Source organism: Rhagoletis pomonella, unplaced genomic scaffold (assembly GCF_013731165.1).
Source record: "Rhagoletis pomonella isolate Grant_MI unplaced genomic scaffold, Rhpom_1.0 Rhpom_scaffold_00007, whole genome shotgun sequence".
Classification (NCBI taxonomy): Eukaryota; Metazoa; Arthropoda; class Insecta; order Diptera; family Tephritidae; genus Rhagoletis; species Rhagoletis pomonella.
This window is the reverse complement of record NW_023458561.1, coordinates 30,168,382-30,185,380: the sequence shown is the minus strand read 5'-3', so window position 1 is coordinate 30,185,380 and position 16,999 is coordinate 30,168,382. Positions and strand designations below refer to the sequence as shown.

General features: G+C 34.6%; 2 protein-coding genes across 5 annotated transcripts in view; one reads left to right on the top strand and one right to left on the bottom strand.

The window, feature by feature from the left end:
- Positions 1 to 16,999, top strand: part of LOC118742568 (lachesin) — a 58,560-nt gene that overhangs the window by 6,156 nt on the left and 35,405 nt on the right. The window lies entirely within an intron of this gene.
- On the bottom strand, positions 4,630 to 6,215 carry LOC118742564 (inner nuclear membrane protein Man1-like). Its single transcript, XM_036474728.1, has one exon. The coding sequence runs from the start codon at positions 6,172 to 6,174 to the stop codon at positions 4,741 to 4,743; it is 1,434 nt and encodes a 477-aa protein (XP_036330621.1). The 5' UTR covers positions 6,175 to 6,215; the 3' UTR covers positions 4,630 to 4,740.

Sequence of the window (16,999 nt, the reverse complement as noted above, 5' to 3'; positions counted from 1 at the left end):
AAGATAGTGCAAGCTTATTTTATGCTATTTCCAGTGATTATTTTTAAAAATCGCAACAAACGTTAGTGTTCAAAATGGCAAAAGTTAAATTGTGCGAATAGGGCCGAGAAATTATTTATGGGAGAATATTTAATGAGATTTAAGCTTTCCATAACCATTATAACTTTTTTGCACTTTTTGCTACTTTGCTATTCATGTCTAATGCGAGCCATGTAAGAGTTTTTTCCAGTGCATTTTGTTAGTTTTTATTATTATTTAAGAAAATATTGTTATTTATTTTAGTGTCCAATATATATAGAAAGTTGTGTGGTTAAAAATGGCTATGCAATATAATGACTAAATAGAGAAAATTTAGTGGATATATGGTTAATTACCTTTACTTGTGAAGCTCCCACAGAAGACAACAACGAACTTTATTAACATTTTCAATCCTTCTGCCCAATCTTCATTATTGACATCATTATTCACCAATAAAATGTTTTCTACTTTAATTATATAAAACAAATTGCCTGACATTACCATCTCCAAACTCACTTTCTTTTAAAAGACTGCCCAAATCAATTGCCATTCCAAAATTCGAAACTTAGATGTGAGACTCGTAATCAGCGAACGCAAAAAACGCCAAAATACCCTGTTTTATGAAAGTTTACAGAATTCTTAATTTTTCTCTTCGTCATATTTGATGTGCCGTTTTTAATTTTTGAAATCTGACTTTAGATTCGTATTAAGCGTATGCCATATTTTATTAAAACGCCTTGATTTCTTAATTTTGGTATTCGCCATATTGGATCCACCATTTTGAATTTTTAAAATCTGAATTCAGATTCGTAATCAGCGACCTCAAAAACATATAGCAACAAAGTGATGTAAAATTGTGTCAACACGTCTTTGAGCAAATAGTTTTGTCCACCTAAATTTGGATTTTCGGACCACTGTGTGCCTGAAATATGTATTCTAAATGTTTATCCAAGCAACAAGCTATCAACGTGCCAAATCTCAAGCAAATCGGACCATAAAAACGGGCCCTGGTGCAACTACCAGAAGCAAGTAAATTTTTGGTGGTTAAAAGCTATTCAAAGTATATTTAAAATTTCATGAAAATCGGACCAGCCGTGCGCGAGATTACCTCTTATATATAAAGGGACTTCTCTTTATATACATAAATAATTAGTATAGAACAGATATAGGTTAACATAAGTACCAGGTGGATTTTAAGCGGTATTCTTTTAAATGCCATTGCCGCTTAAGTACCACAGAAAAATTATATATTTGGCTTTGGCATTTTACCGGGCTTGACTGTAGTTAAAAAATGCACTTTACATAGCGATCTAGTATTTAGTAGTGGATATGTTCAAATTCAAATGCATTAAAATATCAGTTTAATAGTCACAACACTCTACTGCCCGTCTCCATAAAAACTTTAAATATTCCATTCAATACGTTTTAGTGTTTAAACACTCTTCTACTGTAACGCGAAACAAAAGAGTCTGATTTATTACTAAATTTATATGTATGCATGTACGTACTTACTATACTTACGCATAGATTAACCTTCATGAGATTGACTTTTTAGACGTACATACATGCACACATATACAGATACGCGTTTATATTGAACGAAGCCCATGGGAAAGAGGTGGGCTATAAAAGCCGTTCTTTTTTATTTACGATTTCAATGAGTCTACGAGTATACAAAAGTGAATACCATTTTAACTCTTCGATATACAATCCAGGCGGGTAGTAAATATTGTAAATTGAAAAAGAGAAAAGGCCACTTGAAACAACGACTAAATGGCTTTGACACGTTTTTTGAATTTACTGAACGCTAAGGCGTGTTTAAATACGGATTAAAAGTGAGAATTTATAGTGACGTGCGGAGAGTATTGTATGTAAATGTACATATGTACATACTATATGTAGACGAATGTATGTATTTTGTGATATGCAAACACATATAGGCAAAAAAAAGGAAATAAAAGCAACAAGAAAGCCATTAAAAGTGCGGCCAACAAACTCAGCAGCAGCTTTGTGCGACTGTTAATGCTGCTACTCAGTATGTATGCTGTTAGTGTTACTGTTGCTGTTGCTGATCCTATTGAAGTTTGCTTTTACTTTATCTCGCAGGACGACTGGTTGCGCAAAGCCGTTTCACACTTTTTTAAGTCCTTTGACGAAGTCTCCTTTTGAAATGCGCGCAATGTGAGTGATAAATCTCGAAGCGTGGTGATGCTGGAATAGCCGCGCTAGTTATGTACTTACATACACGTGTGTGCACATACATATATGTATACATATTTGTACATACATATTTAGTGGGAGGCTGTGATGCATCAGAGCGAAATATATATACATACATACATATACATATAAACTGCAAGCTATGTATTTATATATGTATGTACATATGTAGTTTTCTAAATACATATGTAGTTAGATAAATACATTTGTACATACATACCTACATATGTATTCAAATGGCAACCCTTTGCGCCTTGCATTATGCTTTGTCACCCACAACAAACGTTGACGGTTGACGATGTGCGATTGTCAACGCTTGTTTGCCTTGGCTCGGGTAGAGTCCGGACCACTCCAGCAAATGTGCGTTACTTTGCAATATTTGCTTTGAGCTGAGTTCGTGCCTAGCAAGGAATATTCGACAACTTCAGTACGCGCAATTGCTTCCGCAACTTGAAAATGTTCTCATGCGCATAATGGGCGGGTAAGCTCACACATACACACACTGAGAGATTCGAAATTGCACAATGCAACCAACAAATTCTGCAGAGGCATAAATAGGTACATATGTATGTACTTATGTAAGTATGTAAATATGTATATATGCATTCGATGCAAGCGTATTTTACATGTGTATGTATGTATGTAGGCACCTATGTAGGTAAAGCACACATTTGAAAGCCTTCAGCTGCAATAATAACAAAAGCACAAAAAGCAATAACCAACAAAAAAGAAAAATTGGAGTGAACAAAAACACAGTTTGCAACTAATGTAAACAAATGAAAACAAACAGCAATACCGGCAATGGTAAAAAAACCAACCAAAAAAAACATCCATACAAGGCAATGGCGCGACGACTACCCAACTACAACACGGCAAAAAGGCTCAACGAATCCATAACAAAGATGCCGGTCGGTTTGCCACAGCCGGGCTCAGTTCATAATTTTTAGCAGGAAAAGCAATACAGGAAACACAAAAGCAAAGAATAGTAATTGAGGCGCTGATATGAAAAAAAATATATATATGTATATCAAAGCATAAATTATTAGGTACAAAGAAGGTAACTTGCCGCGCGCCACAATGCAAAACTGCAGAGTAGGAAGCGAAAAGCTAGCAGGCAAAAAGCTGCTGCATTGCGAGTGAATATCACATAAAATACTAGCAAACAATGTATGTATACAAATAAGCATTGAACCCGCGTGGCACGAAACTTCAAAAATGTTTGCTGGCAATGAAGTAGGGTAATTGGCTTGCCTTGGCGGCGGGTGTGGCGCTCGGTCGTCTGAAAAATGCGCGCGTTATATTTGTTTATAAGCCAATTTGCTTAAAAGTAAAAGCTGGGCATAAATTTTTCCTCTTTTAAAAGTTGAAAAGGAAATGACTAGAGTTCGAAATATACTATTTAATCTAAGCAAGTATCGCTACTTGCTTAGGTACGTTAGTGGGCTTGTTCGACCTGCAATCACAATCGCAGTGTTGCGCGAATTATTAAACAACAACAAAATTTCAAAACACATGAAGCAACCAAAATAATCACGAAACTATGGGCCAAATATAGTAAAACTGTGTTTTCGGTTTTGCTCTCTGTTTTTTTTTTAAACGGACTTTGTAGTTTCAAAATATGATTAATTCCAAAAATTATTTAAAAAATTCAGTGCACTGTAGAATAACAGCATGGCTACCAAATGAAAGAAAAAATTCGGCAGATGTGAAAAAAAATAAAAATTTGGTTAAAGAGAACGAATAGGTGTTGCAAATGGCCTGTTATTTAATTTAATTTTTTTAAGCTAATAAAGTTTGAAGGACAAAATTCGCGGATATGGTCGAGTGTAGATTAGTCTTTAACATATAATTTTTTTTTTTTAACTTTGCAAAATTTCAAGGATTTTCAAGGGTAAAATTTTAAAAGGACATTTTCAATACCTTTTCGTCCTTATGCCATAAAAAATTTAGAATGCTTTTATTTTGCAGAATTTTCTGTTTAATTTGGCACCCGTACTGTTTTCATGTATTGCACTACTGATAAAGAAGAGATGTGTTCGAGTGCATTCGCGAGAAGTCCAGATGGATAAGTGTGCATTTGGTTTGGTACAACTGCATGGGGGGAAAAAAATCCTGGAAAATTTATATAGCGAGTAATCTTTACGTACCGAATGTACTTACTTTCAAATTATAAAAGGGCTAAAAAAAGTACGATTGTACCTACTCTTCCATTACTGGTCCTTGGGAACGGGAATAAACCATCCGCTGATCCAGACCGACTATACAAATATAGTCTATACGATAGCCGAATATCAAAAAAGGAACAGAGAACGCTGCCTAATTACTTCACCTTGTTTACTGCCCCATGAGTGTGGTTCAACTTTTAACCTATGAAAGAAATCTTGAGACTGATGCAATCAAGTTAAAGTAAATATGCAAATATATAGAATGAAAATAATGTTTTTCAGTATACATATTTCTGATAAGCTTCAAATAAAAACACTTCAGCACACGTTTATAGATTTAACAGCTGGTTTCTACTTCAGTTGAACTTTCCCCGTCTTCGCCTATACGCCTAGTAGTTGATTGCGTGGTATTGTCCATCCAACGCATTGTGCGAAACTCCTCGCCACTACGTACCGTCACATCAAATCTGATCCGACTATAATTTTCTTCCAGATCTCTCAAAGCCTCATGCCACAATTTAAGTTTACACTTCCGTGTACTCACAGGTATAAGCTCATCTCGCAAATGATTCACAATCACTTCATGTTCGCTAACACTGTCACTATCAGAAGCACGCTGCTGCAGCTCCTCAACAATGCTTTGAATCAGATTTTGCACATCTCGGCGGTGTTGTTCTTGAATGCCACGCATATAGCGGTACAAAAGGTACAGCATCAACACCACACACATAAGAAGGGTCACATTGCCAACGAAACTCAGCAGCCGATGTGCCTTAAGCAATACTAAACACTTAATAGGTAAATGCAGCTGCTTCAGAATAAAAAATGTATTTTCGTCAGAGAGTAACTTGTCTACTCCATTGAAAATTGTTGGCGTTCCTCTTTGATCGACCATATCGAGCTTCCATTGCGGATTGCAAGTAATTAGATATTGCGCATCTTTAATGTTTCGCACATCGACCGTGTGACCCTCTTCTAGCATTGATCTTACGAACTCGGTCACAGTCATAGCTTCCGGTTGTGTCTGATCGTAACAATAATGGCGTTCGGTGCGACTACGTAGCTGCTTAATCAGATTCCGTACAATTGCCAAAGCTGGTTCTAGACGTTCTTTTGCAATGCATACAAAAGGTGGCCGTAGCAAAGGACCCGCTGGATCTTTTGTATCGCAGGTTACGTAGTGAGTATTACCTTCGTTTATATATTTCGCCATATCAGTAGTTTTTGTCATGTATATAAATGCGATGTAGATGAAAAAAATCGTAAAGCCCCACCAAACACAGTTGGTATAGTTTTCGTGCAAACCCAAAACTCTCCAAATCATAGAGAAATAATCACTCGGACTGTCAGTACTTGAAGTGGAACCTGGTTCGTTTGATGACATGGTACGAATTCTTCTGTTTTGACTATGTAAAGAGTTCGAAATTGTTTGGTGTAATTGATCTTCCCTCCGAATATCGTCTCCATCGCTCACGGATTGTTCCGAAGCTGCGAATGTTGTGGCGTCTCTAATTCGTGACTCAGCGCCTATGCTGTGGCGACTCCAGTCATTTGCTTGGGCAACAAAGTTTTCCAGTTCTTGCCTGGCTCGTAATGTCACACAGTTATTTGTTAAAAGTTTCCGACTTTTCAAATTTTTCAGATGGTTTTGAAGTTTTTTTACCAAAAAACCACGGCTAGTTTCCGTTATGGGGACATTTGGGAAATCGTATTCAAGCAGCTTCCGATGCAGTTCCACATCAGTGAGTGCCTCCAAATTTTCGAGAGACATTAGTACTTAAAATTAATTTTGTTTAAGGTTTTTAGCCTTTCAAAACTCATAAATGCGATTTATTATAGTTTTTATGTTTTTATTTTATTTTTTTATGTGCTTGTTCTCACACTGCAAAACCAAACTCGATTCATAAAATCAGATAGACTTTTCATTGGTTATGTAGTTGACTCCTGAGAAATTTTTTAATTTACGGTGAGTGGGATTACAGGGGACCCCAAATTTCACAATAAAGGTAGGTTTTGAATCAGAAATTTGTCTTTTGTCATGAACAGCCTTCGTAGTCATCTATCCAACGCAGTTAAAAGTAGGAGCTTAAAAGATACGGCCTCTTGTAAAAAACTTTAGTACTATACGCAATAATTCCGCGTCTTTACAATGTTCATTCATAACGTCGACCTTATCATTTTTGACAAGGTACTTATTGGACAAAGCCTTTAAAACTTCCCGATTACGTACAAATTATTTGGGTAGCGCCTGCTCTACGTTTTTGAGAATTTAACATAACTATTGCCTAGTCCTACACTTTTCTAAATTATTAGGTACTTTTGCCTTATTATACTTCTATAGGAACACCTTCTTCTACGTGAAAGTCTTTTTTTTTTAATGTTTCTTTTATAAATATTTTCTCTTTTTGAATGCCTTCCACTTTCTCATAATAATCTTCAAGGAGAATATTTTTCCGTTCGGGCGTTCCTAGCTTTAATTTAAAAAGAGCAACCAAGACTGGCTTAAAAAAAAACAACTTAAAAGCTTTTTTTTTTATTTATGAAGTTGAGAAAGCCCTATCGCAGAATATGATTGAAGAACGTCGTATATCAGCTGCCGATTCAAAAACCCCCTATCTCAGCACATTTTGTATCTATTTTCAGCTGAGATAGGGCATTTTTGAACCGAATTCTGAGATAGGGCCTTTTTGCAACCAAGTGCTGAGATAGGGTGTTTTTTTAAATTCTGAAATAGGGCATCCTTAAAAGTTTTCTGAGATAGGGCGTTTTCAAACAAGCTGCCGAGATTGGTCGATCGTACCTACACTCAGGTGTCGATATACGTGGGACTGATTTTATACTAGGTTCCTGTGTAGGTGATTATTTTCCTGTTGCTTATATAGGTTAATAGTAGACAAAAAAAGTCTTAGACGGTCAGCTTTGCGCACTAAAAAGTAAAATTTACTAAAAACTGCAATATGCACATCTATTTTTATACCCGAGCGCACTTGTGCACAAGGGTATTATAACTTTGTTCACATAACGGTTGTTTGTAACAGGCAAAACGAATCGAGATAGATATAGACAAATGTATACATAAATGATCAGAATGAAAAGAGAAATCGATTAAGCGGTGACTGTCTGTCCGTCCGTCCGTCCGTCCGTCCGTCCGTCTGTGCACACGATAACTCGAGTAAAAATTGAGATATCTTAACGAAACTTCGTACATGCACTTCTATTGGGCGTGGGACGGATGGTATTGAAAATGGGCGAAATCGGACAATAACCACGCCTACCTCCCATATAACGGTAATTTTCAGAAATACGAAAACTGCGATATTTTAGTAACTACTGAAGATAATTCACTCAAAATTGACATTTAGAATAACTTTTAGACGAGAAATAAGAATATAAAAAATTTTTGAAAAATGGGCGTAGCCACGCCCACTTATAGTTACATGTGTATATTTTGGAAACCGCTGCACCAATTTCTTCCAAACTTGGCACAGTTGTTGACCTTGGTACAGCATACCAAATGGCCGAAAATTTTTAAATTCGGACAATAACCACGCCCACATCCCATATAACGGTAATTTCGAGAAATACGAAATCCTCGATAAATCAGTAAATATTAAAGCTAATTTATTCAAAATTGACGGTTGCAACAATTCTTTATCAGGAAATACGCTTATGATAAAATTTTGGAAAATGGGCGTGGCACCGCCCAATTATGATCACATTTATGTATATCGGTAACAGTTCTAGCAATTTGTACCAAACTCGGTATGATTATTGTGCTTGCCACATAAAAGCAAACCGTTGAAAATTATTGAAATCGGACTAAAATTACGGCCGCTTTTCATATAACGGTAAATTTCAGAAATGCTTGAAATTTCAATATTTCGAAATTTAAGGATGCTAGTTTACTTATTATTTATACACCCGCTTATCATGTAGCGGTAGCTTTCGGAAAGGTGGAAAACATATATTTAATACTTGCGCCGGGTATTTAAAGTTCGGCTCCGCCCGAACTTAGACTTTATTACTTGTTTAAATTTACATTCGTTTTTTAGAGTGTATGTTTACGCGCCGAATATGTAAATTTAAACTTCTTGGCTTATTATTATTTATTTCGTAAATGCTCGGACCAATTATTTGCAAAATGGGACTCTTTAGACCAGTTGAACTATACGTCAGGAAACTATGAAATACATACTTCATATCAAGTCCTTAAGCTCTTAAATTTACAGGAAGTATGCACCCTTATAGCGGTAAGATAGTATTGATGCATTTATAGCGTGTAAATTTGCATGATTTTTTTTTAGTATTCACTCACATACATATGTATGCAAATAGTATCTACATAAAGTGAATGGTAAAACAGTAGTTGGCAATTACGCTCGGGAGAGCAAGCAAAATAAACAGGCAATGCTCGGAGGTGCATGCAAATCGATTCGCTTTTATTTATAGCTGCATTTATGCGGAAACGAATTGCTGAATGTTTACAGCATTTCATTTTTTTTTTCATAAATGATGCCCGCACTTCATATTGTGCAACCCTGTTGTTTTTTTTTTTGGGCGCGCAAGTTTTTGTTTCGTTTCGGTTTTGTTTTGCACAATGAAAAATGTAAAGTCATCAAGGTAATTGGCGCATTCTGCAGCCAAACCGACCAAACAAAGGCAAGAAAAAAAAAAGTGAGGAAAAATATGGAAATGCCGAAATGCAGTGGGCCACTTACTAAAGCATAAATGCAGCTGGCGCACGATAACCCACTGGCACTGCATTTTCGCGAATGTTGACTGTTTGGTTGTTTTTTATTTTTTGTTTTTATTTATATGATGAAGTTTGTTTTCATACGATTTGCACGGTGGTATGTATGTATGTATGTGCCTAGTACTTCACGTGCCATATGAACCGTTAAATTTTTCATTTATCACTGCGCAAAAAAGTCCATTACAAGGAATTAAACAAGGGGTTTACTGTGAGTCGCATACACAGCATACAAATCGGTAAATGAGTGAATCGGCAAGCAGTAACACACCTAAAAATGTTCAAGTACTCGTACTTCAGGCACAAAAGCGTACATTTGTATGCATATTGTTGGACCAGCTACTGTTATATGTATGTACAAATGTATGTACGCATATGAGTATTCCCATGCGACAATCGCAAGCTCAGAAATCACAAATCCGTATCTCAATGGGCACTAAAAAAAAAACCAACAAAAACAACATATTATTGAAGGGCGAGAAGAAAAAACGCGAAACAGTAGAAAATTATTTTGACACTTCTGTTGATAGGGTGGTGTTAGCTACAATTGTTTATTTGGCTGTATGTACTATGAGTGTGTTTGTGTGGTGCAAACGATACCTCGGGCAGTTGCAATTTCAATCGCACGCTCAATGCTCAAGGGTTTCATATTACAAGGTACAATATTCGTAGTTGTATAAAGGAGAGTAGTCCCCCTCCCAACTGTACGAGAACGAGTATTTCTCAACAGACTAATAGGTACATATGTACATATATACATTCATATGTTTAGATATTGTAGTGTGAAATAGAGGTGATTCTGACTGCTGACACTCGCTTGTGTCTTTGGCCTCCCATAGTGTCAATGTCAATGGGTGCTGGCTGGCATATGCCTTTCGACGCGACGTCCTTATCCCGCCAGCACTGTAGCAGCAGTTGTTTATATCGAGAGTAAATTGCATGTTTTGGCTTCTGGCTGCTTGCAAACAAATATGCAATAACAACAAATGAAAAGCAGGATAAAAAAAAAAAAATTTAAATGTGAGTGAATGCGATTGTAATGAAACTACGTACCTACTACACATGTGCATGCGTAACTACTAACTACTACCAGTGTTGCCGCGGCGTTCAGAAGGAATGTATCACCAAAATTGTCTAAAATGGATCAAAAGTATCATGAAAAAAAAGTTTAATTATCAAAGTATCAATCTTCAATAAAACTTCTAATTCTTAAATAAAAATGGTAGCTGGAATTTTTAATTGTGATCGTTGACAGCTTTTATTAATGTTTTTTGGCTTTTATATAAAATAAAGAGTGAAAATAAAGCTTTTATACCCGGTAACAGTTGAATTCACTTGCATACTTAACTAAAATCACATATCAAATTGATGTTTAACACTGTAAACACATAAAAGTAATTTTCACAATACTTACTGGATTATTCTAGATGAAATTCTTAAGGCAGTGTTACACGATTGGTACATTTGTACAGATTTTTACGTTTTGTCAGTTACAGAGTAGTGTTGTTTGGAAATTCGTTTATTGATCTGAACTCAAATTTCTAAAGAACGCCACTCTGTAACTGCCAAAATGTACAAATCTGTGCAAATGTACCAATCGTGTGACCCTGCCTTTAGCCCAGTACAACATCCGACAGCTTCAAAATCCAAAAGGAAAAGGAACGACTCCATGAGTGAGAAATTGTTCCCAAAATATATGATAATTGTGTGAGAGGAAACGACTTCGGACTATTTCGGACTAAATCCTAGAGTACGGGAACAGGCTAGCTGTCTGTAGCTAACATTGATGCCATATGCAGATTAAAGGTAGTATGTCCAATGAAAGGAAACAAACGTAATGTGTGGCCACAAAATCATACAAGTCTTAAGATGGGAAGAGTTACCCTCGACTTATGAATTACAAAGTATCACAATTTATACTAAGCTAAAAATAAAAGTATCTTTTAAAAATTCGATGAAAAACGTATCATTTTGATCCATTTGGATCAAAACGGCAACACTGACTACTACGTGTTCAATTCAATAGTTTTGAAATCAAGAATTGAAATTTGAAGTGTACATATGTGTTTGTTGCTTCCGACTGACTGCTACCTTCTGGCGTACCCATACTACTTATACTCTATTATGCTCCATTTGCACTCATATTATTGAATGCATAATCACATTTTTTGTGCACTACATATATGTATATGATTTTATTACAAAGTCAAATGAGTGTAATTTTCTATAAACGCAATGCCGTACGAAGCAGCATGTGGCACTTACTATCACAAATAATCTCATTATGGATCTGTCTACACTTCTTGAGTACTATATCCGATTGCAATTTCGTATTTCGAATATTTGTGACTATGTATTAATGTATACCATGTGTCATAATAATAAGCGCACCGCATTCAGACAAGTCTTGACAATTTATGTTTTTGTGGTTCAATTATAGTTATTTTTTTAGTAAAACTATAGTTTGTTTTAACAAAAACTATATAAATCTAGGTTTCAAACTTTGTGCAATATTTGAAAAAAAAAAATCAAAAATGTTTCGTAAAAATGTCCAGCTTTTTAATTGGATTTGTTAGAATGATTTTGAGTATGCAGTTTTGTAGTATATTCAATTTCATTATAATAAAGCCAGGATTTAGCTTTGATTTTGCATATGAGAAAATCGTCGAGCATACTTAGTTTGGAAGAAAAAGCACAACACAGCAAAAATAATAATTCCTAAAATATCAATGGTAAATCCTAGCTCCTTTAAAGTTGCACTTTATTACACTAAAATTGAATGGGGTACAAAACTGCATACTCAAAATATATCTAAGAAATCTAACTAAAAAATTCGAAACTTTTGCGAAAGTTGGTTGAATTTTTTTTAGATTTTGCACAAATTTTGAAACTTGAATATGTACAGTTTTGTTGAAGAATAAACTATATTTTAATAAAAAAATAACTACAATTAAATAACAAAAAAAAAAACTAAATAGTTAAATTTTGTCAATATGCGGTGTGCTTATAATTATGGCACGCGGTGTTATATGTATGTACGTACATATGTACAGTATTTATAAGTATATCAGTATTCTTGTGAATACAGTGCTAAAATCTGGGTACAATTCCCATACGTTGGGGTAGTTTTAATGAAACTTTGGTTAACTATTTATCACAAATGAAATCTTTGTATTTTTTTTTTAGGGCTGTGTGAACGCGGCGTGCATTCTTTTTTGTGGCTGCTCTTGATTCTGTTGTTGCCGGCGTAGAAATAATTGAATTGTTATGAGTTTTTCGCAAAGAATGGCTTTCATTTTGGTTGTGTGGATGCCGAGTTCGTTTTATAAATGTTGCTGTACTTGTAAATTTTTTAAATTTATGTAGAATAGAACAATTGAGGACAGTGCTGTCTTCCGCTACGCTCAAGGCTTCATATATTTCAAGAATGTAAGAAAATAAAATTTTAATTAGTTTTTGCATTTTTAGCATAAAGTGCCTCAGCTAAACTGACACATATCTGAACAATTAGGGGTATAGGAGCTATACCCAAAACATATGTATGTATAGCGCCGATCTTGATGATTTTCTCACCGGTTTTAGCTATCTAAATGATTATACATACATATGTACATGCCTATGTATCTGAAGAAGGGGTTGTTTAGGAGCCATAAGTCATAGTGACTCGATTTTGATGGCTTTTAAGTTAAAGTGTAAATTTCAAGAGCTAGAAAATCGCGTTGATTTTTAATAATTTTTTTGGCTGACGGTGTTGTACATTTTCTTCCATATAAAATATGCTCGACGATTTCGTTTGTATGGAAAAAAATGCCTAGCACCATCAGCAAAAAAAAAAAATTATTAAAAAACAACGCGATTTTCTAGCGTCTTGAAATTTGCACTCCTACGTACTGAAATTTAATGAGCTACAAAACTGTGTACCCAAAATTTTTCTAAAAACTCTGAATAAAAAGTTTAAAATTTTTGGGTGCAAATGGTAAAGTTTGTTGAATTTTCATAATTTTTGTTCGAAGTTTGAAATGTGGATTTATGTGGCGCTGGTTAGGTAAGGTGCTTAACTTTTATAAAAAAAAAAAATATACAAACATTAAATAAACAATAGAAAAATAGCCAAAACTAGTCAAAATGTCACTTAACTCAATCAGCTAACCGCAAGTGTATCTCTGGAAATGTTTTTGGCAGATCTTTAAAAGTAACGACATTTTCTTAGACATCGAAGTTGTCACTCTTCAGGGTTTTATAGTATTTACGACTACAGTATTATAGCGACTATGTACTGTGAAATTTCGAAGTAGACTGTCGGTCAGCTCTATTGAATTGACTCTCAAGGTTACTCATACGCCTCGCTGCCCCGGGAAGGTTGCCGCAGTCTTCTCTATTTAGGTCTATTCCCCCAAAAGGTGGAAATCCATTCAAGCCTTATTACGAAATCCCAACGACACTGCCCAAGGCTTCAAAAAGATAGTCAACCATAAATTAGCAGCACAGGCTTCGAAGTAGATACTGGACATAATGAATTCTGACTCTTCTTCATATCACCTACGGACTGTAGTAACTACAGCACATGCAGCACTCGGTATTATACGAAGCTACGAAGATGGCGGTCAATGTTTCGAGGTTAGGGTAGGCAGAGATTGGAGCCATTTGCACTTAGCTAGTTGAGGGGTACCACCAAGAGCCAGTATGAAGCGGGAAGAGGAGCCTAATAAAATTTCGTCTACTACTCACTATAGATACTAAAACAAACAGTAAAAGAGAAATAGGCGTTGTAGTACATCCATGACATGTGTGCGTGTGTATCTTTTTGCACATATGTACATATGTACTTGTGATCAGCGGTTTATGTTTTCATACGAGTGTATAAGAATTATTATTCCACTACGAATTTCATACTTTTTGCTTAAAACCGTGTTAGAGTATTTCTTAACACAGCAGCAAAGTTTGAGAAGTGCTTTTGTTTTTCAAAAAATTCTCAATTTCGCGGCGATTGTTTGTAAAGATTGATTCAATAAGACCGCAAAATTTGTCAAAAAGATTTTTTTTATTTCATTATGTTTTTGCAGCCAATGGCATTTATTTATGAAACACAGGCAAAAAAGATAAAGTCATGCGAAAACTTTCTAAGGCAAAAAAATTAATACCCAAATATGTACTTAAAAAAATCTCAAAATCGATTTCATACTAATGATACGACTTTGTGATAATAATTATTTTCAACTTTAACTAATTTTCTGCTGTTAAAAGATCAAATTTTCGGTTTACTCCCTCATGAACATTTAAATACGAACAATTGTTCAACCCCTACTAGCGTGTAGTTAGCATTTTCATCGTTCAATGTAAAACAAATTTTTTTTTTTCAAAAAATCTCCTAATTTCAAAGCATACAAGTAGCTGTTTCATTAAAATTTCCATATCACTTAATTACTTTCAAAGAAGTTATCAAAAATTCAATTGTTTGAATGGGAAAAGCAACAGGGAATAAAATTGTAATACATAAACGGCCAAATGACATCATTCACTCTCATAACTGTAAACGAAAACAACACCCCACCGAGGGTTAACTATCCAGCCACTTAACTTAAGGCGGGCATATGTACATGCATACATATATACACTAGGCGACAAATGAAAGTGTACACCTTATTCTAAAATAATTTTCTCAATTATTTTCATAAAAAATTTTTCGCATTAATTATTTACAAATATATAGTTCATTCTATATTTTAAACCATTTAAATCAAAGTTTCACACTGTATTAAAACTTTTCAACTTTTTATTCAGAATTTTTTAAAATATTTCGAGTATGCAGTTTGGCCCGGCTAAAAAAATGCGTTGTTTTTTGAATTTTTTTTTTGTTTGGTAACGAATTTTTGCACTTTTTTCATACATATAAGCATGAATTCCTTATGAAATAAAATGCGGGAGACATTTAGCAACAAAATTTAAAAAAATCAACGCCAGGTTTTGTAAATTACACTTGTTATATAAAAAAAAAAAAAAAAAAACAATACTCAAATATCAACGCGATATTTTAGCCGGTTGAAACTTGCACTTCATTGCACTAAAATTTATTAGGCTACAAAACTGCATACTCGAAAATTTTCTAGAAATTCTGAATAAAAAGTTTAAAATATTAATGAACATTTTATGAACTTTATATAAAATGTGAAACTTTGATTTAAAAATAATTAATGTAAAAACATTTTCATTAAAATGATTATGAATATTATATTAGAACGAGGTGTACACTTTCATTTGTCGTGTGTTATATATCACATGCACCATATACATACATACAAACATACATATTTATGCACAAAAAAAGTATATACAAACATATGCATGCACATTTACATCAGCTCACTCAAAACTGTCAATTTACAATTTTGAGTAAAAAGGCTCGAAAACTCAATCATGCATACAAAATTAGTCACTTGAGCTTAGAAGTTAAATAGCAAATTTTTTGTGCGAGTACTATTTTCGTGCACTGCAAAGCAAATTAGATTACACTTGATTGCATATTACGAATAGAACGCATATGTACATATTGTTTGTATGTAAGTGTGTGAGCATGTTGCATGGATAATAACGCCATGGGCTAAAAATAACAACAGAAAAGACTATTATTCAAAGCTAAGTGGATTTCTGTGCATATTTTTGAATTATTGCAGGCTTCATTTTCAATCATATTTTCTACGGCTTGGCAAAATTGTCAAAATATTTGCGACGCACACATTCGTACATTTATAAAAACCAAATACATATGTAAATTTGTGCATACTCACCTTTCTGCCATTTCATGCAGGCATACAAAAAAAAGCAAAAGTCCCACTATATGGAGGCCTTAGTTTAATAAGAAAAAATTTACGTTTTTGTTTTTATTCCTAGAAAAAATAACGAAAAAAGTTGGCGTCTAAAAAAAAAAAACAAAAAATCCAAACCGGCATTACCATTCACATGCCCTTACAGATATTGCAGTTCGCCGCATGTAAAATGAAAGAATAAATTGCGAAAACCCGCATCACTTACAAAAATGGAAAATTGCAAGTAAATGTTCGTCTAAAGAAAACTGAAACTTGTTTGTTGACATGTTGCGATGGCAACATGACGGCGAAACGTTTAAGCAACAAACCAATTGCAAAGGCAACAAAGCGAAGAAGATGCAGACATGCAAGTTATAGTCGTACATATGTAGTTAGTATATGTATATGGTACATATGTACACACTCTTACATCTTACATACCTAAAACCATACCCAAGCAAGTGTATAAAATGAAGAGTCTAAAGGAGCTTTAACTGCACACTTACAAACAATGGCGAACGCCTAAAAGAAGAGGTACTCAATGGTGAAAACAAACGATAAAAAAGTCAAAGCAAGAATTACTGAAGAACGAGCAGTGTACTTACATACATACATACATACATATAAGAAGAGAAGCAGCTCAACTCGTTCGTGTCCACCTTAGCCGTTAACTTTCGACTTTGTGCTTGGCGCAACCAATGCACGGACGATGCACTTAGCCCAGACCGAAGCGTATGTTAGCAAGGTGGGCATAAAAGTTACTTAGCACAGTGCAGCCTGAATGTAATGAAAGCAAATCAATAAGCCACACTGGGCCCGCTAGTTTTTGTAGGAGGCAGACAGTAGGCACGGTGTGTAGTAGAACTTTTTCAATCAATCTATAGACAAGTTATTAAATTAGCAAATGGATCAATAACACCGTGTTGTTATAATCTATGGAGTACATACTTCTTCATATATCTTCCATAGTTACCACAAAACCCAAATATTACACAGGCTTACAAAAAAAAAAAAAAAAAAAAAAAAAAAAAAAAAAAAAAAAA

Coding starts and splice junctions, on each gene's coding strand:
- LOC118742564 (XM_036474728.1), bottom strand. CDS start 6,174: ATGTCTCTCGAAAATTTGGAGGCACTCACTGATGTGGAACTGCATCGG.